Source organism: Pseudophryne corroboree, chromosome 6, assembly GCF_028390025.1.
Source record: "Pseudophryne corroboree isolate aPseCor3 chromosome 6, aPseCor3.hap2, whole genome shotgun sequence".
NCBI classification, from domain to species: domain Eukaryota; kingdom Metazoa; phylum Chordata; class Amphibia; order Anura; family Myobatrachidae; genus Pseudophryne; species Pseudophryne corroboree.
This window is the reverse complement of record NC_086449.1, coordinates 661,995,780-662,020,875: the sequence shown is the minus strand read 5'-3', so window position 1 is coordinate 662,020,875 and position 25,096 is coordinate 661,995,780. Positions and strand designations below refer to the sequence as shown.

General features: G+C 47.7%; 1 protein-coding gene across 1 annotated transcript in view; it reads right to left on the bottom strand.

Moving 5' to 3' along the window:
* Positions 1-25,096, bottom strand: part of LOC134934645 (electrogenic sodium bicarbonate cotransporter 1-like) — a 365,846-nt gene that overhangs the window by 124,699 nt on the left and 216,051 nt on the right. Inside the window, exons 9-10 of the mRNA XM_063930029.1 lie at positions 23,456-23,727; positions 20,940-20,989 (exon numbers count right to left, since the gene is read on the bottom strand). Coding sequence (XP_063786099.1) covers positions 20,940-20,989; positions 23,456-23,727 — 322 coding nt within the window. The remainder of the gene's footprint in view (positions 1-20,939; positions 20,990-23,455; positions 23,728-25,096) is intronic.

The following is a 25,096-nucleotide window of genomic DNA, read 5'->3' as shown; positions in this document are numbered from 1 at the left end:
GGACAACAGGTATCAAAAGGAAGGTGTGCCCTATAAAGCATTACTGGAGTGCGATATACTCTATGCAGTAAATAGAAATAAATCTGCTGGTATCTGACACATGGGGTAGCGTACTTAATGGAGCCCAGCACTTGCGTCCATTGTTCATCAGAAAGCATACCTAAATTATGTTCCCACTTAGATTTCAAAGGGATAGATAAATGGAAATTGACACACTCATTCAGTGCAGCATATACTGTAGAGATTTGGCCTTTGGAGCTCAGGTTAATAAGCATTTTTTGATTGGAGACATTGGGGTATATGCAATTCCGGGCGAATTGCAGCTTTTTTTTGCCCGTTTTTAAATTCGACACAATTCGACCGTCGAATCCCGGCCGGCGGGTGCCGGAATTTGACATATTCAATTAAAAACGGATTCGACAGTCCCGCTGTCGAAAAACGGACCAATTGACGGATAAGTGCGTCCTGGATTCGAGTTTTCGGAATGGCACAAAAATGGTTAAAAAACCCTAAAAAAATGGCGTGGGGTCCCCCCTCCTAAGCATAACCAGCCTCGGGCTCTTTGAGCCGGTCCTGGTTGTAAAAATACGGGAAAAAATTGACAGGGGATCCCCCGTATTTTTAGAACTAGCACCGGGCTCTGCGTCCGGTCCTGGTGCAAAAAATACGGGGGACAAAAAGCGTAGGGGTCCCCCGTATTTTTAACACCAGCACCGGGCTCCACTAGCTGGACAGATAATGCCACAGCCGGGGGACACTTTTATACCGGTCCCTGCGGCCGTGGCATTAAATCCCCAACTAGTCACCCCTGGCTGGGGTACCCTGGAGGAGTGGGAACCCCTTAAATCAAGGGGTCCCACCCCTCCAGCCACCCAAGGGCCAGGGGTGAAGCCCGAGGCTGTCCCCCCATCCATGGGCTGCGGATGGGGGGCAGATAGCCTTGTGTAAAATCAAAGAATATTGTTTTTTGCAGAAGACCTACAAGTCCCAGCAAGCCTCCCCCGCAAGCTGGTACTTGGAGAACCACAAGTACCAGCATGCGCGGGGGGGGGGGGGAACGGCCCGCTGGTACCTGTAGTTCTACAGAAAAAAAAATACCCAAATAAAAACAGGACACGCACACCGTGAAAGTAAAACTTTATTACATACATGCAGACACACACATACTTACCTATGTTCACACGCCAACCTCTGTCCACTTCTCCAAGTAGAATCCGGGGTACCTGAAAATAAAATTATACTCACCTAAATCCAGTGTGTCCTGTTCTGTTTTTGTAATCCACGTACTTGCCAAAAAAACAAACCGCATACCCGATCCACGCACTGAAAGGGGTCCCATGATTACACATGGGACCCCTTTCCCCGAATGCTGAGACCCCCCCGTGACTCCTGTCACAGAGGGTCCCTTCAGCCAATCAGGGAGCGCCACGTCGATTGGTGGGTAACCTCACCGCTTACTGCAAAGTTCCCACCATTGAAGATAATGGAGCGGCTGTGCGGTGCGCTGTCTGACAGCTCAGACGCGCATAGCCAATCAGGAGAGTGCCACGACATGGCGCTCCCTGATTGGCTGAAGGGACCCTCTGTGACAGGAGTCACGGGGGGTCTCAGCATTCGGGGAAAGGGGTCCCATGTGTAAACATGGGACCCCTTTCAGTGCGTGGATCGGGTATGCGTTTTTTTTTTGTGCCAAGTACGTGGATTCTACTTGGAGAAGTGGACACAAGGCTATCAGCCCCCCATCCGCAGCCCATGGATGGGGTGGACAGCCTCGGGCTTCACCCCTGGCCCTTGGGTGGCTGGAAGGGGGGACCCCTTGATTTAAGGGGTCCCCACTCCTCCAGGGTACCCCGGCCAGGGGTGACTAGTTAGTGATTTAATGCCAGGGCCGCAGGGACCGATATAAAAGTGTCCCCCGGCTGTGGAATTATCTCTCTGACTAGTGGAGCCCAGTGCTGGTGTTAAAAATACGGGGGACCCCTACGTTTTTTGTCCCCCATATTTTTTGCACCAGGACCGGACGCAGAGCCCGGTGCTGGTTCTAAAAATACGGGGGATCCCCTGTCAATCCCCCCCCCCGTATTTTTACAACCAGGACCGACTCAAAGAGCCCGAGGCTGGTTATGCTTAGGAGGGGGGACCCCACGCATTTGTTTTTCTGGATTTTAACCCATTCCCACCCCTTCCCACTGAAAACCATGCTCTCTCTATTTTAGTCAGTTAAAAAAAATATATATTATTTTAAAAAATATATAAATAATAGCTGTGTCTCCTAATAGACAAACCAAGTACCTAATCCCTTCTAATATAAATAGATATGCTATTAGCAATAAAAAAAACACACAAAAAAACATGTTTGTAATTTTTTTTATTAGATTCCGCCAGCAAAGTGAGGCGGAATGAAATTGACGAAATTACTGTCGAAAAGCACTGTTGTCGAATCGACATTCTTCAATTGAATACACTTTTGTCGAAAAGCCGCATTTTTACCAGTGCAGACATGTCGAATTTGACAACTGTCGAATTCTAAAAAGTAGAATCTGAAAAGTCCGTTTTTTTGTCGAAAAGTACTGTATTGCATTGTCGAATATTTTTTTGTGTCGAAAATGCCCCGTTTTTCGACTTTCGCGGCAATTCAACTGCAATTGCATATACCCCATTGAAATGGCCAGAGGTGCTTTACCAAACTGGGCTTGTGACGCATGGCACAACTGAAGGTAGCGGAAAAAGGTCGAATTAGGGATATCATAATCCTGTCGTATCTGTTCAAAGTACTTAAAACTACCAGCATCATACAGTTGATTCATCATTGTAATTTCCACCCTCAACCATAAATTATCTTGAGACAAAGGAAACAATTCCTTATATGAAGCATTAAACCACAAGGGTGACTCCTCATCAAGGTCATACCAGTCGAAAAAGGTGTGCGTCATGCGCCACACCAAGAGAGCCTGCCGTAGTATAGGAGGAAGAGCAGAAATAGCAGAACCACACAGCAGAAATTGAACCGGTGAGAGAGAGGACTAGAACCCGGCTAACGTAGTTCCACCTGTACCCAAGATAAACTAGAAAGATGGACCAGTTGAGAGTCCAAGTAGTGTACACGCATATTGGAAAGACCTAGCCCACCATCCAGTTTGGACCTGACCAAAGCTTTTATGGCCACTTTGGATGCCTTACCATCCCATATAAAGGAGGAGATAACACTGTCAATGGTAGAAAATATTTTTTTTAGGTATATATATGGGTGAATGTTGCAGTAAATAGAGATACCTGGGTTGAATAGACATTTTGATGAGATTGATACGACCCATAATGGTAAGCGGTAGTTTCACAAATGAGCTTTATTTTTAAAGTCATTCGTTACAGGCTCCACATTTAGTGCAACATAATCTTGAGGGTGGTGAGAAATCCAAACTCCTGAATATTTAAATCGCAGAGTCCACTGCAACGAACAACCAGGGTCTGGCACAGCGGGGAGTATATCAGATATAGAATAGACACTGGACTTGTTCCAGTTTATTTGTAAGCCAGAGTAAGCCGAAGAGATTAATGATCCGTAACATAGAGATTAATGAGTTCACAGAGTCCCTAAGGAATAAAAGCATGTCATCAGCGAATAGTGCAACAACATCTGTGTTGTCCCCCACCTGAATACCCTCAATGTCTGAAGACATACGAAAACAACATGCTAAAGGTTCGATGGCAAGGGCAAATAAAGCCGGAGAGAGTGGGCATCCCTGCCTTGTACACCTCTCCAATGGAAAGGGTCTCGACACGTGACCATTGACTGAGATATACGAGCTGCCTGAGAAGAATATAGCAGCTGGACCCATCGAATAAATTTAGGACCGAAGACGAATTTATGAAGTACTTTCCACAGATATTCCCATTCTACCAGGTTGAAGGCCTTGGCGGCATCCAAAGACACCACCACTGCCCCCGACTCGGATCGGTCATCCCTTTGTAAGTGACAAAAGAGTCTGCAGAGGTTCTGTACCGTAGACTTGCCCGGCATAAAACCCGTCTGGTCACTGAGGACAATAGACGTGATTACAGTATTCAAACGGATGGCTAGGACTTTGGCTAAAATGTTTACGTCCGTGGAGAGTAATGAAATAGGGCGATAAGAGTCTGGGGAGGTAGGGTCTTTACCCAGCTTAAGAAGTACAATTATAATGGCTTCAGACATTGAGGAGGGCAAAGAACCGTATTCAAAGAGAGCATTAAATAATTCAACTAGGTATGGGGTATAAAATTCCCTAAACTGCTTGTATATTTCAATGGGTAGCCCGTCACACCCAGGGGCCTTATTGTTGGGGAACGAAGTAATAGCAGCGTCCAGTTCCTCAACCGTAAAAGGGGAGTCCAAAAAATCATTGGATTCTTCAGATAATTGTGGTAAATGAATGTGGGAAAGGTAGTCACTCAGTTGATCTGCGGTATAGGACACACTTGAAGCGTACAAGGAAGAATAATAGGCAAAAAAAAACGTCATTAACATCAGAGCTGGAGTATTTCAAATCACCCTGAGAATCAGATATTTGTTGGACAGAGATACTGCCCTTGTCCGCCTTGTAGAGAAAGGCAAGATAGCTACCACCTACCTCAGCCTGTGAGTACAATGTGTGTCTTGAAAATAACAACCTGCACTTGGACTTATCTAATAAAAACTGTGCCCATTCCTTCCTTGCCAAATCCCAACAGTCATGTACAGAGGGGGATCTAAGCAGAAGATATTCAGCCTCCAGTTGACAGCAGGTTGGCTCAAGACGGCACTTCTCCTCCCTACTGGAATGTTTAATAGCTGCCACTTTTTTGACGAGGGAACCACGGATAGTAGCTTTGAATGCGTCATGTTTAATAGTTGGGGTGGCGTAAGAAGCATTGTGGTCTTGAAAATTTTGCCATGCAGCAAGCATATCAGCCCCATCTCCCATTAACGACTGCCAGAATGGGTTAAGTTTCCAAAATGTAATACCCTGAGGTACCAATTTATCTAATATTAACAAAACAGGTGAATGATCGGAGATCCCCCTGGGCAAGTAACTAACCTGAACTACCTTAGGAAACAAATCCGGGGATAAAAGAGACAAATCTATGCGTGAAAAAGTGTTGAAAGTAGCTGAGCAGCAAGAGTATTGGCTTTCCTGGGGGAACTTAACTCTCCAAACATCAACCAGTCCAAGCTCTGACACAAATTTAGAAATAGGGGTTGGGGAAGAAGAAGAGAGATCATCGCGGATATTTTCTCTCCATCTGTCTAAAAGTAGGGCCATTACATTATTAAAGTTCCCAATACAAATAGTAGGAATGGAAGGTGACAACGCAATAAAGGACACAGCCTGTCTCAAAACTTCATTATTATATGGAGGGGGGACATATACCATGAGAATATTTAAAACAGTAGAGTTAATAAAAGCCCGAAGAAAGACAAAGCGGCAGCCATACTGATCTATTTGGCTATGTTCTAAATGGAAGTTTACTGATTTTTTAACTAACACGGAAACTTCCCTGGCATTTTGTGGGAAAGTAGAATGGAGTAACCACCCCACCCACAGTTTTTTCAAGGCTAATGTCTTACTACCAGTAAGATGAGTCTCTGAGAAACAAACAATATCTGCTTTATACTTTTTTACTTGTGATAATACCAGCGCTCTCTTAATTTTGTTATTGAGACCCCGTACATTCCAGCCTAGTTGGTGGAGCTCCTCAGGTACCGTCGGCATTGGGGGAGACTGAAAAGAGAAACAGGAGAAAAAGAGACAAGAGAAAGGAGCAGAGGAGGAAACACAGTAACAGGGAGAGACACATCATAGTACATGAACTGGAGTCCAGCAGCCGCACAGCTTGAGAAGACCGAATATTCACCAAGTATTGGCACCAAATCTTCCCCAATAAAACATTACAAGTACAGTACACTTCAAGAACAATGCATAAACAATACATGACCATATCAAAGAGTGGAGTGAATTAAAATAAATGAAAAAACCAACAACAAAACAACAGAAACCCAACCTACCACCCACTCTGTTTACCCATTAGGAACCGAGATATAGCTATATCCCAACTAGAAAACGTCCGTCACTTAAACTAAAACACCAAAATAGTAAAAGAGTGACTATTAGAATGAAACACTCCTAAACGCTATATCCTACTAAGGACTCCCAGAAAAAAAAGAAAAAGAAAAAGGGTGGTCCCAGGTGAGAAGGCATACTAACAAACCTCCAATTGGGATTCAGAAAAGATAACAACATTTCCCCATCTCCCCATAGAATTAACCATAGAAGCATATACACAAGAAGAAACCTGTAGGAAACTGGTTAAATGTTAAAACAGAGGACAATGATATCTGCCGATTTCAAAGCACGGGGCCTCTGCTCCAACCATGCTTTAGCTTCTCTCAGAGAATTGAAGAAGTGCGTAGAACACTCGTGCACAACACGCAGCCGAGCTGGGAACAACATAGAGTATTGGATTTGTCTGTCTCTCAGTTTCCTTTTTATCTGTAGAGATTGGGATCTGGATTTTTGTACGTCAATTGCAAAGTCAGGAAAAACTGTCACGGAGTGGTTCTGGAACTTCAGTGGACCATGTACTCACACTAGGCGAAGAACAGCATCCCAATCTTTATAGTGAAGCATGCGAGCAATGAAGGTGCATGCCGGAGCACCAGAGCTTGAAAAGGTAGACGGTGCGCGCGTTCCACAGCAAAGTGCGCACTAAAGTCCTCCTTTTTAAAGATGTTTAGGAGCCAATCATCTAGAAATTTTTCAGGGTGTGAACCCTCAGCCCTTCCATATCTGACAACTTTATCTTGACAGCAGCCATCTGGAAGGATAGATCAGCGACACAGTCTTTGAGCGGGGTGGTGACATCCTCAAGATCAGACACACGTTGTTCCACTCCTCCCGCGCATTCGTGGAGTTTCTGCATGTCATGGCGGATGAGTGAAATATCAGCTTGAACTTGAGCGATCTTGTCAGTTACCCTGTGCTCAGAAGCAGTGATGGCTTGTAGGATCTGCTGTGTAGATTGCATAACATCAGCAACAGAGGGTTCCTCTGAAGCAGTCTGAGGAGAGGGAGGGGATGCCCCCTGGGCAGATGGGGGTGCCGACAATTGATTATTTCTACCAAATCTTTCCAAACGTCCTGCAGCACCAGCTGTATTGCCTGTATTCCCCATAACAATACCGGCAGGAACCACAGGACCGGCGGGAAGCTCAGTATAGGATAACACAGAAGGTATAAGGTGGACCCTACTGCACGCTGTATATGTAGATATAAGACCGCTCCACCAAGAGGAAGAATATCACAAGTAACGGCAGGTCCACACACTGTGGGGGATGTATATTATACCAAGCACTCCAAAGTGCTAGCAGATGGCTTATAACATGTTGTACTCAAAGTGCACATCCAGGCAGCAAACAAAGCATGCAGGACAGAGACAGTATGTATAATAATCACAGTGGTGCAGTGAAAGTCAAAGTGAGAGAAATCCAAGAGATGCACACAGGGGTTCCACACCTCAGTGTAACAGCGCTCCCTGCAGACACAGTAGGCAGGTAATATGGAAAAACTGAGCAGCAGGTCACAATATGCCCCCCTTCTCAGAAGAAGTAAAGAGCCACAGTATCTCCAGGTGTTAGAGGAGCAATACAGGGCGAGACGCACGCAGATGGACCGGGCGCACGTGTCCAAGATGGCGCTGGCCGGAGCAGAACAGCGCAGCAGGGCTCCACCAAGGCAGAGTGTGCAGTCAGCAGTGTCCAGCAGTGATCCCGGAGATAGGCAGGATCCCGGACACCGCCGCAGCCAAGAGCCAGTAGGACATAGAGAGCGGTGAGATACCGCCGCGGATCCACGTGACCGGAGGTCCGGAGCTGGGATAGGCCTCACCCAACTGGCGCGTCTAAACTCCTTCAGCAGGACAGCGCACACCAGCCCAGCATGTCTCAGGGTATGCACAGGGGGCACATACAGCTGCAGGAGCAGGGGCAGCCTAATCACCGGGTACACAGGATCAGGGAAAAGAGTTTTAGATGGAAGCTACAGCACTATGATGCCTACTCCATGCCATGCCAAGCCACGCCCCCCATCTGTATAATCATTTAACGGGTGTGACAGCATTCACAATAATATTGTTGGTACACATTGGTCTATGGACCAGCGATATGACGGCTGTTCAATAAAATGTCCGATATATATTTTTTATATACACATTTGTAACTTACAGTACTCATTTTTCAAAGTGGGAAAGAAAAGATTCAAACTGGATACATAATGAAATACAACCCTAGAATGACATACATATAAAATGTGCCCTCAGTGAGTTCCAGACTGTAGTGTTTAACCATAATGTTTATGTGTTTATAGAAGTACACTACATCTGCTCAGTCTCACACATGCACTAATATAGATGTACTAGGTGCTTCATCGCGCCCTACGGGCGCTCTTCACACCGTCGCAAGGGGCTACGCCCCCTTAACCCTTGCATGCCTTTCTGGGGTAGAATATTTGTATTATATGGAGTATTACCTGCATTCCTTTGTTAGTGGTTAAATATTGCACAATGAAAGGGCGTGCGATGGTGAAGGAGGCACAGCCCCTTGCGACGGCGTGAACAGCACCTGCAGGGCACGATGTACAGAATGTAGCGGGTGCGGGGGGGACTGCGGATGGTGTATGTAGATGCTGCGGGTGGAGGGGGGGCAGAAGTGGGGGTGGGGCCCGGATGGGGAAGGTTCGGGAGGTACTGCGGGTGGGGGAGAGGCAGAGGAGTGGGGGATGCAGATGGGGGAGGGGTCCGGAGGCACTGCAGGTGGGGGAGGGGCAGGGGTGCCACAGGTGGGAGGGGCAGGTGTGGGGATGCTGTGGATGGGTGAAGGGTTCCGGAGGTGCTGTGGGATGGGAAGGGATGGGAGTGCCGGGGGTGGGGTAGGGGACCGCAGGCACCATGGGTAGGGTAGGGGCAGGTACGGGTGGTGCGGTAAATGGGAAAGGAGGTCCGGAGGTGCTGCAGGTGGTGGAGGGGCAGGTGCGGGGGTGCCATTAGTGGGGGAGGGGTGGGTGAGGGGGGGACCGCGGATGGAGGAGGGTGCCTGCAGATGCTGCGGTGGAGGAGGGCAGGTGTGGGGGGGAGACATATAAGGGGGGTGAATGGTAGAGGGGGCCTGGAGGTGCTGTGGGTGGTGAAGGGGCGAAGGAGTGGGAGCCGCGGGTGGTGTAGGGGGTCTGGAGGCACAGCATGTGGGGGAGGGGTGGAGTGCCGCATGTGGTGGAGGGGAAGGTGCGGAGGTGTGGTGCATTGGGGAGAGGTCTGGACGCGCTGCGGGTACTGTACATGCCATAAAAGGTAGTTGGAGGGTATGCAGTAACAGGGCCAGGACAGGGGTGACAGGGTCAGAACAGGCTTGATGGGGCCAGGACAGGGGTGACAGGATCAGAACAGGGGTGACGGTGCCAGGACAGGGGTGACGGGGCCAGGACAGGGGCGACGGGGCCAGAACAGAAATGACAGGGACAGGATAGGGGTGACAGGGCCAGGGTAGGGGCGGCAGGACCAGGACAGGGGTGACGGGGCCAGTATAGGGTTGACAGGGCAAGCACAGGGGTGACAGGGCCAGGATAGGGGTAACAGGGCCAGGATAAGGGTGACAGGGCCAGGATAAGGGTGAAAGGGCCAGGATAAGGGTGGCAGGGCAAGGCCAGGGGTGACAGGGACATGACAGAACACAGGGCACGGGAGAGATTGGTATTAGGGACAAAACAGTGGTGACAGACAGATGTGTCTTACCGGAGTCACTGCTGCTGGCTGCTGCTGTTCCACTCCAACCTGTTGGGATCTGCTGCTGCTGGAGACTTGGCATGGTTGACTCTCTCAGGCTGGAGTCCTGCTTCCTCTGCCCGTCCGCATCCCTCCCCCCCTCCTCAGTCACACACCGCAGACCTCGCGCAGCTGCCGGGCACTGTGGTAAGGTGAGACTGGAAATGACTGGTTAGCCCCCAGGAGATGCTGCGGCTGGAGGGAGGAGGGGGTCATAGCATGCAGCTTGGATTTCTGCAGCGCTACCCGCCAGCTAAAGTGTGTGAATGAGCTGGGCGCACCTCACTGCGGGTGGCAGCGCTGCAGCTAGCGGTGGGGTTGCCGGGGCTGGAGATAACAGAGGCAGTACGGAACCTGCACAGCGGCAGGTGCCCCACAAAACTGCAGCTAAGAAGCGTGGAGTGTGCTAGAAAGTGACGCTCCTCCGCGCCAGAGAGACCCTGCTGAGTATGCCGATGTGGGGGGTCAAGCACACAGTGAGCCGGTGCCCGTCTGTCTGTATGACATACCCCTCACCCACCCCCATACCTCCCAAATGTCCCGATTTTCGCGGGACAGTCCCATTTTTTGGGGTCTGTCCCGCTGTCCCACCCGCGGGTCGCAGTGTCCCGCGGTGGGGGGGCAGTTGGAAAGCTCCTGTACTCGTTCTGCTTAGCAGAGCAGCAGAGCAGCGGTGAATAGTGGAGACAGAGGGAGAGGGGGCATCAGGGGGTATGGATTAAGGGGGGGTTCCAGCAGCAGAGCCGGATTAGTGAGGGGGGGGGGCAGGGGGTACGTACCGTTGGCCCCACAGTTTTAGGGGGCCCCCCGGCTCGAGTAGCTCTGTCCCATCTCAGAAGCTCCCCCATCCTACCAGCAACAGCGGCAGCATTGTGCTACAGTCAGCACACGCTGCTGCGTATTGGCAGGTCTGTGGTGTTACAGGGAGGCAGCAGTCTCCCTGCTTTCTTCTGCCTGTGCGGGTGTGTAGGGGGGAGCGACCACCCCCTCTGGATTTAGCCCTAGCTGAGGGGCCACAATCCCATGTAAAAAATAAAAATAAAAATCGGAATTTGCATAAGGGGGCGTGGCCGCGCGTCCGCGATTAGGCCACGCCCCTAACTCCACAGCAGGCACAGCAATGAGATAGGGCTCCACTGTCTCAAGTGCCCTGGGCCCCCCGGACTCATAAGCAGCCCCTGGGGGCATGCCAGCAGCTCACTGACGAAAACGGGGCCCTCCTGTGAAGCCACGCCCCCTTTTTGCCGAGAGTGTGTGTGTGTGTGTGTGTGTGTGTCCCTCCTTCTGCCTGAAGACAGCTCCTGCAGAAAGCTGGGAGGTATGCACCCCTGCCTGTGCCATGCCCATACTATCTGCTTCTGCTCCTAGTCTCCTGTAGATTTGGCCAGATCTGTGACTCATTTGACTAACTCCGCCCAGTCTTGTGACTCCACCCAGCGTTAGCAAATGAATCACAAAGTCACAGAATAGGGCTATTATATAGGAGATGGGAAGTGGACTTCATCATCATTGTGACAAACATAAGGGCAGGTTTTCCTATAACTAATCATATCTCAGACTGCTGCTATATAGTGAGAGCAACTGTGTAAGCAAGTTGTATTGTTTTACTGTATATGTCAGGCTGATCTTCTGTACATGGGCAATATGCAGGGACGTGCAGTCAGGGGAGGCAGTGCCTCCCCTGCCATTAATGAGCCATTAATGATTAAAATAATATAAAGAAGATACTTATGACACATATTCTGTGTCATAAGTAATCTCTTTATATTATACTATGCATTTTAACATTTTTAATCACCTCGGGAGGCACTATTAGCAGTGCCTCCTGTTAACAACTGGAAAGGTTGAGAGAAAGGGGGGCGGGGCCAAGCACTGGGCTGTGAAAGCCCATTAAAAAACTACGGGGGAAGCGGCACATATGCCAGTGCCTCGTTGACAGGGGAAACCCGCCCCTGTCAGCGAGGCAGATGTGATTGGACAGCGGATCCAGTACTGGATCCGCTGGTCCAATCACCCATAGGCATTAAGCTGCAGCTGCGGCAGGACCCGGCGCTACAGTGGAGCCGCCGGTAGTGTCTAGAGGAGAGGACCTTTCTGGAGCCGCCACTACAGGACCGCGGCGGGAGGGGGGGAAGGGGGCAGCGGCAGCTCCGGGACCCGACGCTACAGTAGAGCCGCATACACAGGAGCGCGGCGTGTGGGCAGCGGCGGCGGGACCCGTTGTTGGAGCTGCCTACAGCAGCGGCAGCTCCAGAGATAACGGGAGCACCACAGCTGGGGACAGCACGGAGGCGCCGGACAGCGCTGGTACCTGACCACCTAGGCGATGGGGCGGGGGGGCAGTTGTGCGGTGGGGTGGGAAGTGTCTGGCCAGCTCACCCCCAGATCACTTGGACTGCAGCTCACCCCCAGATGATCTGGGGGTGAGCTGCAGTCCAAGTGATCTGGGCAAGATCACTTATACTGCAGCTCACCCCCAGATCACTAGTACTGCAGGGTCAGGGAAAAATAAATAAAATAAAAGTAAAAAAATTATTTATTTGTATCACAGCCACCCGCCGCCCACTGCTGACCAGCGCTCACTACCGCACGCTGCACCGCCACTGAAAGCTGACTACCGCAGACAACTGGCAGTGGTCAGAGGGACATCAACGCCGCAGCAACGAAGGACAGCTTAGTACCGCCGCATCCCCTGCAGACCATGGACTCATCTGCCACCAACAACCACAGTCCCTTCCGCACCTCCGCTGCACATACCAGGTAATGTTCCCCTGCCTCCCTATGTCCCTGCTCTCACTCTCTCAGTCCCTGCTCTCACTCTCTCAGTCCCTGCTCTCACTCTCTCCCTGTCCCTGAATTGTGGGTCATACCATGTGCTGTAATGTGAATTTCGGCTCATACCGTGTGCTGTAATGTGAATTTCGGCTCATACCGTGTGCTGTAATGTGAATTTTGGCTCATACTGTGTGCTGTAATGTGAATTTCGGCTCATTCAGTGTGCTACAATGTGAATATCGGCTCATACCGTGTGGTAAAATATGAATTTCGGGTCATACGGTGTACTGTAATGTGAATTTCGGCTCATACAGTGTGCTGTAATATGAATTTCGGCTCATACCGTGTGCTGTAATGTGAATTTCAGCTCATACTGTGTGCTGTAATGTGAATTTCGGCTCATACCGTGTGCAATAATGTGAATATCGGCTCATACCGTGTGGTAAAATATGAATATCGGGTCATACAGTGTGCTGTAATGTGAATTTCGGCCCATACAGTTTGCTATAATCTGAATTTTGGCTCATACAGTGTGCTGTAATGTGAATTTCGGCTCATACCGTGTGCTGTAATGTGAATTTCGGCTCATACCGTGTGCTATAATGTGAATATCGGCTCATACCGTGTGGTAAAAATAAGAATTTACTTACCGATAATTCTATTTCTCGGAGTCCGTAGTGGATGCTGGGGTTCCTGAAAGGACCATGGGGAATAGCGGCTCCGCAGGAGACAGGGCACAAAAGTAAAGCTTTCCGATCAGGTGGTGTGCACTGGCTCCTCCCCCTATGACCCTCCTCCAAGCCAGTTAGGTACTGTGCCCGGACGAGCGCACACAATAAGGGAGGAATTTTGAATCCCGGGTAAGACTCATACCAGCCACACCAATCACACCGTACAACTTGTGATCTAAACCCAGTTAACAGTATGATAACAGCGGAGCCTCTGAAAAGATGGCTCACAACAATAATAACCCGATTTTTGTAACTATGTACAAGTATTGCAGATAATCCGCACTTGGGATGGGCGCCCAGCATCCACTACGGACTCCGAGAAATAGAATTATCGGTAAGTAAATTCTTATTTTCTCTATCGTCCTAGTGGATGCTGGGGTTCCTGAAAGGACCATGGGGATTATACCAAAGCTCCCAAACGGGCGGGAGAGTGCGGATGACTCTGCAGCACCGAATGAGAGAACTCCAGGTCCTCCTTAGCCAGGGTATCAAATTTGTAGAATTTAGCAAACGTGTTTGCCCCTGACCAAGTAGCTGCTCGGCAAAGTTGTAAAGCCGAGACCCCTCGGGCAGCCGCCCAAGATGAGCCCACCTTCCTTGTGGAATGGGCATTTACATATTTTGGCTGTGGCAGGCCTGCCACAGAATGTGCAAGCTGAATTGTATTACACATCCAACTAGCAATAGTCTGCTTAGAAGCAAGAGCACCCAGTTTGTTGGGTGCATACAGGATAACAGCAAGTCAGTTTTCCTGACTCCAGCCGTCCTGGAACATATTTTCAGGGCCCTGACAACATCTAGCAACTTGGAGTCCTCCAAGTCCCTAGTAGGTGCAAGGCACCACAATAAGCTGGTTCAGGTAAAACACTGACACCACCTTAGGGAGAGAACTGGGGACGAGTCCGCAGCTCTGCCCTGTCCGAATGGACAAACAGATATGGGCTTTTTTGAGAAAAAACCACCAATTTGACACTCGCCTGGTCCAGGCCAGGGCCAAGAGCATGGTCACTTTTCCTGTGAGATGCTTCAAATCCACAGATTTGACTGGTTTTAAACCAATGTGATTTGAGGAAACCCAGAACTACGTTGAGATCCCACAGTGCCACTGGAGGCACAAAAGGGGGTTGTATATGCAATACTCCCTTGACAACTTCTGGACTTCAGGAACTGAAGCCAATTCTTTCTGGAAGAAAATCGACAGGGCCGAAATTTGAACCTTAATGGACCCCAATTTGAGGCCCATAGACACTCCTGTTTGCAGGAAATGCAGGAAACGACCGAGTTGAAATTTCTTTGTGGGGCCTTCCTGGCCTCACACCACGCAACATATTTTCGCCACATGTGGTGATAATGTTGTGCGGTCACCTCCTTTCTGGCTTTGACCAGGGTAGGAATGACCTCTTCCGGAATGCCTTTTTCCCTTAGGATCCGGCTTTCCACCGCCATGCCGACAAACGCAGCTGCGGTAAGTCTTGGAACAGACATGGTACTTGCTGAAGCAAGTCCCTTCTTAGCGGCAGAGGCCATAAGACCTCTGTAAGCATCTCTTGAAGTTCCGGGTACCAAGTCCTTCTTGGCCAATCCGGAGCCATGAGTATAGTTCTTACTCCTCTACGTCTTATAATTCTCAGCACTTTAGGTATGAGAAGCAGAGGAGGGAACACATACACCGACTGGTACACCCACGGTGTTACCAGAACGTCCACAGCTATTGCCTGAGGGTCTCTTGACCTGGCGCAATACCTGTCCCGTTTTTTGTTCAGACGGGACGCCATCATGTCCACCTTTGGTATTTCCCAACGGTTTACAATCATGTGGAAAAAACTTCCCGATGAAGTTTCCACTCTCCCGGGTGGAGGTCGTGCCTGCTGAGGAAGTCTGCTTCCCAGTTTCCATTCCCGGGATGAAACACTGCTGACAGTGCTATCACATGATTTTCCGCCCAGCGAAAAGTCCTTGCAGTTTTTGCCATTGCCCTCCTGCTTCTTGTGTCGCCCTGTCTGTTTACGTGGGCGACTGCCGTGATGTTTTTCCCACTGGATAAATACCGGCTGACCCTGAAGCAGAGGTCTTGCTAAGCTTAGAGCATTATAAATTTACCCTTAGCTCCAGTATATTTATGTGGAGAAAAGTCTCCAGACTTGATCACACTCCCTGGAAATTTTTTCCCTGTGTGACTGCTCCCCAGCCTCTCGGGCTGGGCTCCGTGGTCACCAGCATCCAATCCTGAATGCCGAATCTGCGGCCCTCTAGAAGATGAGCACTCTATAACCACCACAGGAGAGACACCCTTGTCCTTGGATATAGGGTTATCCGCTGATGCATCTGAAGATGCGATCCGGGCCATTTGTCCAGCAGATCCCACTGAAAAGTTCTTGCGTGAAATCTGCCGAATGGAATTGCTTCGTAGGAAGCCACCATTTTTACCAGGACCCTTGTGCAATGATGCACTGTTTTTAGGAGGTTCCTGACTAACTCGGATAACTCCCTGGCTTTCTCTTCCGGGAGAAACACCTTTTTCTGGACTGTGTCCAGAATCATCCCTAGGCACAGCAGACGTGTCGTCGGATCAGCTGCGATTTTGGAATATTTAGAATCCACCCGTGCTGTTGTAGCAGTATCCGAGATAGTGCTACTCCGACCTCCAACTGTTCCCTGGACTATGCCCTTATCAGGAAATCGTCCAAGTAAGGGATACTTAAGACGCCTTTTCTTCGAAGAAGAATCATCATTTCGGCCATTACCTTGGTAAAGACCCGGGGTGCCGTGGACAATCCAAACGGCAGCGTCTGAAACTGATAGTGACAGTTCTGCACCACGAACCTGAGGTACCCTTAGTGAGAAGGGCAAATTTGGGACATGGAGGTAAGCATCCCTGATGTCCCGGGACACTATATAGTCCTCTTCTTCCTGGTTCGTTATCACTGCTCTGAGTGACTCCATCTTGATTTGAACCTTTGTAAGTGTTCAAAAAAATTTTTAGAATAAGTCTCACCTAGCCTTCTGGCTTCAGTACCACAATATAGTGTGGAATAATACCCCTTTTCTTGTAGTAGGAGGGGTAATTTAGTTATCACCTGCTGGGAATACAGCTTGTGAATTTTTTTTCCATACTGCCTCCTTGTCGGAGGGAGACCTTGGTAAAGCAGACTTCAGGAGCCTGCGAAGGTGAAACGTCTCGACCTTCCAATCTGTACCCCTGGGATACTACTTGTAGGATCCAGGGGTCCTGTACGGTCTCAGCGCCATGCTGAGAACTTGTCAGAAGCGGTGGAACGCTTCTGTTCCTGGGAATGGGCTGCCTGCTGCAGTCTTCTTCCCTTTCCTCTATCCCTGGGCAGATATGATCTTATAGGGACGAGAGGACTGAGGCTGAAAAGACGGTGTCTTTTTCTGCAGAGATGTGACTTAGGGTAAAAAACGGTGGATTTTCCCGCAGTTGCCGTGGCCACCAGGTCCGATGGACCGACCCCAAATAACTCCTCATCCTTTATACGGCAATACACCTTTGTGCCGTTTGGAATCTGCATCACCTGACCACTGTCGTGTCCATAACATCTTTTGGCAGTTATGGACATCGCATTTACTCATGATGCCAGAGTGCAAAAATCCCTCTGTGCATCTCGCATATATAGAAATGCATCCTTTAAATGCTCTATAGTCAATAAAATACTGTCCCTGTCAAGGGTATCAATATTTTTAGTCAGGGAATCCGACCAAGCCACCCCAGCTCTGCACATCCAGGCTGAGGCGATCGCTGGTCGCAGTATAACACCAGTATGTGTGTATATACTTTTTATGATATTTTTCCAGCCTCCTGTCAGCTGGTCCTTGAGGACGGCCCTATCTATAGACGGTACCGCCACTTGTTTTGATAAGCGTGTGAGCGCCTTATCCACCTTAAGGGGTGTTTCCCAACGCGCCCTAACTTCTGGCGGGAAAGGGTATACCGCCCATAATTTTCTATCGGGGGGAACCCACGCATCATCACACACTTTATTTAATTTATCTGATTCAGGAAAAACTATGGTAGTTTTTTCACATCCCACATAATACCCTCTTTTGTGGTACTTGTAGTATCAGAAATATGTAACACCTCCTTCATTGCCTTTAACGTGTGGCCCTAATAAGGAATACGTTTGTTTATTCACCGTCGACACTGGATTCAGTGTCCCTGTCTGTGTCTGTGTCGACCGACTAAAGTAAACGGGCGTTTTAAAACCCCTGACGGTGTTTTTGAGACGTCTGGACCGGTACTAATTGTTTGTCGGCCGTCTCATGTCGTCAACCGACCTTGCAGCGTGTTGACATTATCACGTAATTTCCTAAATAAGTCATCCATTCCGGTGTCGACTCCCTAGAGAGTGACATCACCATTACAGGCAATTGCTCCGCCTCCTCACCAACATCGTCCTCCTACATGTCGACACACACGTACCGACACACAGCACACACACAGGGAATGCTCTGATAGAGGACAGGACCCACTAGCCCTTTGGAGAGACAGAGGGAGAGTTTGCCAGCACACACCAAAAACGCTATAATTATATAGGGACAACCTTATATAAGTGTTTTCCCTTATAGCATCTTAATATATATAAGCATATCGCCAAATTAGTGCCCCCCCTCTCTGTTTTAACCCTGTTTCTGTAGTGCAGTGCAGGGGAGAGCCTGGGAGCCTTCCCTCCAGCCTTTCTGTGAGGGAAAATGGCGCTGTGTGCTGAGGAGATAGGCCCCGCCCCTTTTTCGGCGGCCTCGTCTCCCGCTCTTAACGGATTCTGGCAGGGGTTAAATATCTCCATATAGCCTCCGGAGGCTATATGTGAGGTATTTTTAGCCAAATTAGGTATTCATTTGCCTCCCAGGGCGCCCCCCTCCCAGCGCCCTGCACCCTCAGTGACTGCCGTGTGAAGTGTGCTGAGAGGAAAATGGCGCACAGCTGCAGTGCTGTGCGCTACCTTTAGAAGACTGAGGAGTCTTCTGCCGCCGATTCTGGACCTCTTCTTACTTCAGCATCTGCAAGGGGGCCGGCGGCAAGGCTCCGGTGACCATCCAGGCTGTACCTGTGATCGTCCCTCTGGAGCTGATGTCCAGTAGCCAAGAAGCCAATCCATCCTGCACGCAGGTGAGTTCACTTCTTCTCCCCTCTGTCCCTCGTTGCAGTGATCCTGTTGCCAGCAGGACTCACTGTAAAGTAAAAAACCTAAGCTAAACTTTCTCTAAGCAGCTCTTTAGGAGAGCCACCTAGAATTGCACCCTTCTCGGCCGGGCACAAAAATCTAACTGGCTTGGAGGAGGGTCATAGGGGGAGGAGCCAGTGCACACCACCTGATCGGAAAGCTTTACTTTTGTGCCCTGTCTCCTGCGGAGCCGCTATTCCCCATGGTCCTTTCAGGAACCCCAGCATCCACTAGGACGATAGAGAAATGTGAATTTCGGGTCATACGGTGTGCTGTAATGTGAATTTCGGCTCATACCGTGTGCTGTAATGTGAATTTCAGCTCATACCGTGTGCTGTAATGTGAATTTCAGCTCATACCATGTGGTAAAATATGATTCAGCTCATATGGTGTGCTGTAATGTGAATTTTGGCTCATACCGTGTGCTGTAACATGAATTTTGGCTCATACCGTGTGCTGTAATGTGAATTTCGGCTCATACCATGTGCTGTAATGTGAATTTCGGCTCATACCGTATGCTGTAATGTGAATTTCCGCTCATACTGTGTGGTATCAGGTGAAAGGGGCGCCGGTACTAGATAGTATAAGGGGTCCTACTACACTGAAGGACACACCCCTGTTTGAGTGGCCACACCCCCTTTTCCGGAGGTGAGCGCATAATTGCAACCTTCACTTCTCCTTACCCCCACTTAAAAATTTCCACTTCGTCCACTGTGTGTGTGTGTGTGTGTGTATATATATATATATATATATAAAATCTCAGTGACTCCCCAGCCAGGGACCTCACCGCACGTCACTGGCAATATGTAATGTATTGAGGGTGCTTTTCAGAGCACTGGAGGTACTATGTAGACATATTGGTTTCCATGTGACTGTTGGTGCCATTATGCGGTATACTAATTGCTGTTTAAAGTGAACATTGAGACAAATATGTTGCACACGAGAAAACTATGCTAGATATGAGTCTTTCTAATTAATAAAAACAACTCAGAAAATTTAAAATAATGGGCCTAATCCAGACCTGATCGCTCCTCTGCAAAGCTGCAGAGGGCTGCAATCACATAGTCGCCGCCCATAAAGAGTGAAAACCCGCCCCATGCAAGTGTGCGACTGCATGCGTACGCCGTGTGAAACTTTGCCAGACAGCGGACAGCTGCAAATCCGTTCGCTACTCACTCACCATCGAATGATTTTTCCAGTCAGTGCGTAGCCCAGGGCTTACTCCTACAGTGCGACAGAATCAGGCTGTTCGGGGCCGGAGCTGACGTCACACACCCTCCCAGAAAATGCTTGGGAACGCCACTGTTTTTCCTGACACTCCCAGAAAATGGGCAGTTACCAGCCACAAACGTCCGCTTCCTGTCAATCACCTTGCGTATGCCTAGCGATCAAAATTTTCACACCATTCTGTCGCTGTTTGGTGTCGCATACGCATGCGCAGTTGTTCGATAATCGTCTGCTGTGCAATTTCGCACAACTGCGATCAGGTCTGAATCGGGCCCAATGTAAACTAGAATTGGATTTGTTTTCATTTATTATATTTTCTATAATAGCAAGGCAATCATATATGTATGAATGTGTATGGCAGCTACTAATAGCATTTACACCAAATAGTTTTTATTTATTTTTAATTGAAAGTAAACCTGGTGCAAGAAAATACTGCGACATAAAAAGATAGAGAACTACTTACAGAATGCTGCTATACTTTTATTAATGTCCATCCCATGTCTGACCTTCAGCTCCAACTGTTTGCTGAGGACATCCAATTCTAACTAAACTGGTGCATGGCCTACATCACAAAACTTACCCGGAAAGGCTAAAAAATCTTAACTCCCTTTCTCTGCTCTACCATCATCTCCTGTGTCACCAGCTATGTATCAGCCAAATGGTCTTGGATGACCCAGCACTTCCTTAACCTTACCTCTAAAACCCACCAAGTTCCCCATTCTGCCAATACTTGCTTCTAGCAATACTCTCCCCTCCTGTGTCCACTAAGTCAGCTGGCTTGTTGTCATAGTACGCTCTGCCATCTCTTCCTCCCCCATTTACTTCCTGTGTCAATCCACTTTCACTTCTTTGACATTTCCAGTATCAGGCATTTTCTCATCCAGGAAGCCACTAGAATGCTCATTCACGCCCTTATATCATCCTCATCTAGATAACGGCAACATTCTCCTCACTTGTATCCCAATATCCCTTGCACCTCTTCAGTCTCTCCTTAGCAGGATTTCCCCCATGCTGTACTATTAGCATGACCTCCCTCGCCCAATTAGACTTTCACCCTGCCTTTATACATTCTCTTAAAACTCATCTTTTCATACAAGTCTACCACCCCTCCTAACTGCATTTATTGTTCATTTACTTAAAGACCATTTGTTGCTTATAAAACAAACATTAAAATAACAAAGCAGAAGTGACAATTTACCAGATGATAATAAGAATCATAGGATGATAAATTGCTTGAAGACTCATTCCCTGTAGAAACACAAAAATCCAGGTTAGTCCAAAAAAACAGAAAATCCAACATCAATTTAGAGAGCTCAATGTAAAATGACTTCACTTAAAATGAAGTTGCTGTTATTGGGCCAGATTCTGAGGGGCAGATGTATTAACCCGGAGAAGGCATAAGGAAGTGATAAACCAGTGATATGTGCAAGGTGATAAACACACCAGCCAGTCAGCTCCTAATTGTTAATTTACATATTGGAGTTGATTGGCTGGTTCGTTTATCACCTTGCACATATCACTGGTTTATCACTTCCTTATGCCTTCTCCAGGTTAATACATCTGCCCCAACGTCAGATGCATCCTACTTACTGCATTATGGTCACTCCAGAATCCACCTTTGTATAGTAACTGTGTGGCTGCATATGGAAGCCTCTCCCGCCCAGTGATCTTACATCTACAGCCGCGCCCGCCACCATGTGTATTGGGGACTTACACCAGCCACCATGCTGGGTGCAACAGATCCACCTGAAACAGGAGTCCCATCTCCGTCCATATGCTACAACTGAGCACGAAAGTCGGTCTACACGCCTATGAGCCTCCAATGATACTCCCGTTAGATGGATCTGTGCACATGGCGAATAACTCGGAATCAGTCCCAGTATTGACAAACTGTCTCAAATACATTTTAAAGCTTTTTTTTTTTTTTACTGGAAAAACTGCCATTTTCAGCTCATACAAAAGGAATTCTGCAGAGTTGGATATGGGCATTTGCATTGTCTCATGCTCAGAAAATGAGTATATGCAGATATACACTTCCTATCAGAGGCAGAACAAGGGTGGGAAGGGAAAGTCTATCATAGGCAATGTACAGAAAGCGCAGACCGGCAGAAATCTGCTGATAAGCCTATTAGCAGGTGTATCTTTTGCTGGTGCAAATATTCATGCTGATGATGCAGTGCCACTCCTTTTATATTAACATGAATAAAAATAAAACCGGTTTGCTCTACCCAAAGTGTAACCAGCACTAGTATTCAGAGCCTAAGTTGATAGTGGCAAATTCAGGGGGATAATCAGCTTGGGGTCCCATTGAAAACTAGGCTTTAACAGGCTGGGCTGGGGACACTATAGCAGGAAAAACAAAGCGTGGGACAACCCCTGCCTTCATTATCATCAGAACTCTTCATAATCCTTTATAATGATGTACATGTGTCCTCATACATTATTGCTGCAGCCCCTCTCATGAGACTCTGCTAGCAATGGGTGTCTTCTTTTGCATCCTATTTGATGAACAGATGCCTTTGTTGCAACGCGCTGTTGTTAGGATACACAGGAGACAGTAGACTGTGTTGATTCATTTGATATATGACACTTGTATATCTTCATATGACCGAGTCTCTGAATCTGTATACAAAGTGCTACAATTTAGCATATACAATACAAGTTCCGTTGTGCTCCATATACAGACTCATTTGCACACAATATACATGTTTTGCATATGAAATTAATCAGCGCAGTCTCCTGGTGCATCCTAGTCGCATTGCGTTGCATTTTTTGAAAAATAAGACACCCGACGCTAGCAGAGTGGCACAGGACCTGGTGGCTCACTCATGTCAGGCATCTTACACTGCATGGAGTATTAAGGCTAGATGTATGAGGGCACATCTGTATTAGATCAGGTGTGCCAAATTCCTTTTTGTTTACATTCCAGGTTGCAAGTGAGGGAATCTGTCGTCTTGTAAAATTCAATGATACTGACCATGGATTTGTGGTTGAAGAATGAAATGAATTACAGATCATTTATAAGCCTATGGGCTAGATGCATCATCGCGTGGAGAGTGATAAAATTGAGAGAGAAAAAGCACCAGCCAATCAGCTACTAACTTACATGTCACAGGCCCTGTTTGAAAAATGACAGGAGCTGGTTGGCTGGTAGTTTATCACTTTTCATTTTATCACACTCCAAGCGATAATGCATCTGGCCCGTTATATTGATTTTAGGAAATTATATAGTTTTGTCATTTATGTTTTTATATGTGATTTTCTGCTACAAAGTTATATATATGGCTGTAGTAAAAAGTAAAATGCTTCATCTAATTCATTTTACATTTATATTTTTTAAGATTGTTATCAAATGTCACAGTGGAATACATACAATATATAGCCGTTACAGTATTTTATGTCTGGATTATAAGTATTTACATGGCATCATGTTAAATTGAAATAAATGGAAAAAAAACATGTCAACTATATTGAAGAATTTGGATTTATTAAATAGGGGCTTTATCAAACGGTTGTTTTTCCTTTTACATTAATAAGTAATTGGAAATATATTGCAATTTTTCTAATTTCGGTGTACACACCCAACCACTTTAAAATGAATGAATTAAACAAAAAATAAATTTTGAACTTAAAGATTTTGTAACAGAGCATAAAGACTAGTCGATCTGTCAATGTACCTGACACAAACAATTACACAATCAGTGTCTCTCTTACCGTTGCCAAGCAAAACGCATTTACAGTTGTACAGTGTTACATTATTTATGCTGTATCTCCAATTAACTGGGAATTGATCAGCCAGATTTAGCATCTTCTTTAAAGCATCATAAATAAAAATACAGCTTATTAGTGCACAAAAGCTCTCTTCTGTGAAACGAGTAAAATACTGCACCAAGTAAGCAGCATTAGTGGCCACCAAAATTAGACAAAAAAATACTATCCAAAGTCCAACCCAAAGTCGAAATTCCAAATATTCTAAACCGTAGTCTCTGAAAAACACGAAGATAAAAGCGGTTTTAATCATCAATTTACAAGGGAATGAGTTTTACCAATCCCCTGCTCAGTAATTCTAGACCATATCAAACATTAGAATAGTGGTGTACAAGTGAAAAGACAATGACTATCCCCTGTAGTGATGCCGCGGGACAAACGCATATCAACAAGTCATACTGTACATTATCCCTGTGCAGGGCCGGTTCTAGACCTCGTGGTGCCCAGGGTGAAAGTTTCCAAGAAATAGGGGCGTGGCTTCATGGGGAATTGGCGTGGTCACATTTATGCCCCCTGTAGCTGTGCCCCCAGTAGTTGTGCCTCCAGTAACTGTGCACCCAGTACTGTGCCCTCAGTAGTTGTGCCCCCTGTACTGTGCCCCCTGTACTGTGCCCCCAGTAGTTGTGCCTCCAATACTGTGCCTACCGTAGCTCCGATTACCAAAATAAATAAATAAATACTCACCATCCCCGCTCCTACTTTCCGACCACTGCTGCCCTCCGCATCTGACCGCCGGCGCCACTCCTCGGATCTATGGGAGAGACATCATGACGTCTCTCCCTTAGCACCGCACAGACACTAGAGGTCAATTATGACCTCTAGTGTCTATAGCCGCTTCCACAATGCCGTGAGGTGCACGATGACGTCATCATCGTGCACCGCACGGCACCAGTAGCGGATCTTGCCACAGCGGCGCCCCAGGCAAAAATCCTGCTTGCCCGTGGCAAGATCCGCTGCTGTCCCTGTGCACAGGGCTCCTGCAGCAAACAGCGTTTCAATAGTTAAAAACAATCAGCTGGAACCTTGTTGGCTGTAGGACCTGGAACAAATAGATAGTGGGAATCATCTTTATTTCCTCTATACCCTCTAAATACAATGGATTCCAATAGAAGGATGGATAAGTATACTGCTACTATTGAATGAATAATGTTGGGAGCAGCGAGATAAATTGGATAAAATAAGATACTGGAAGCAACAAACTTTGTAATGTGCATATCTAGTGATAGGTATATTCCATTCCGAAGCTATGTGGACATTCAACATTCTTCAGTCACGTGTGTACCAGCTCGAATCAATTGCCAGTGAGTCAGGATGGAATGACAGTTGGTGTGGCTCCCCTATTTGAACTTTGGACTGCGCTGCAGCCCCACCTCTGGAGCCACCATTGGTTGGGTCCACATGAAAAAAGTAATTGACCAGAAACCTCTACACTGCAGTGCTTGGTGAACATTTGCAGCCCTTCATGGGGGTCTATTCAATTCTAGTCGGAACTGCCGTCTAGTCGGAAATGGTTCGACCTATTCAATGGGGCTGCTGTTTTTCTGACTTGTCGGAAAACACGTGGATCAGCGGATTAGCAGCGGATCC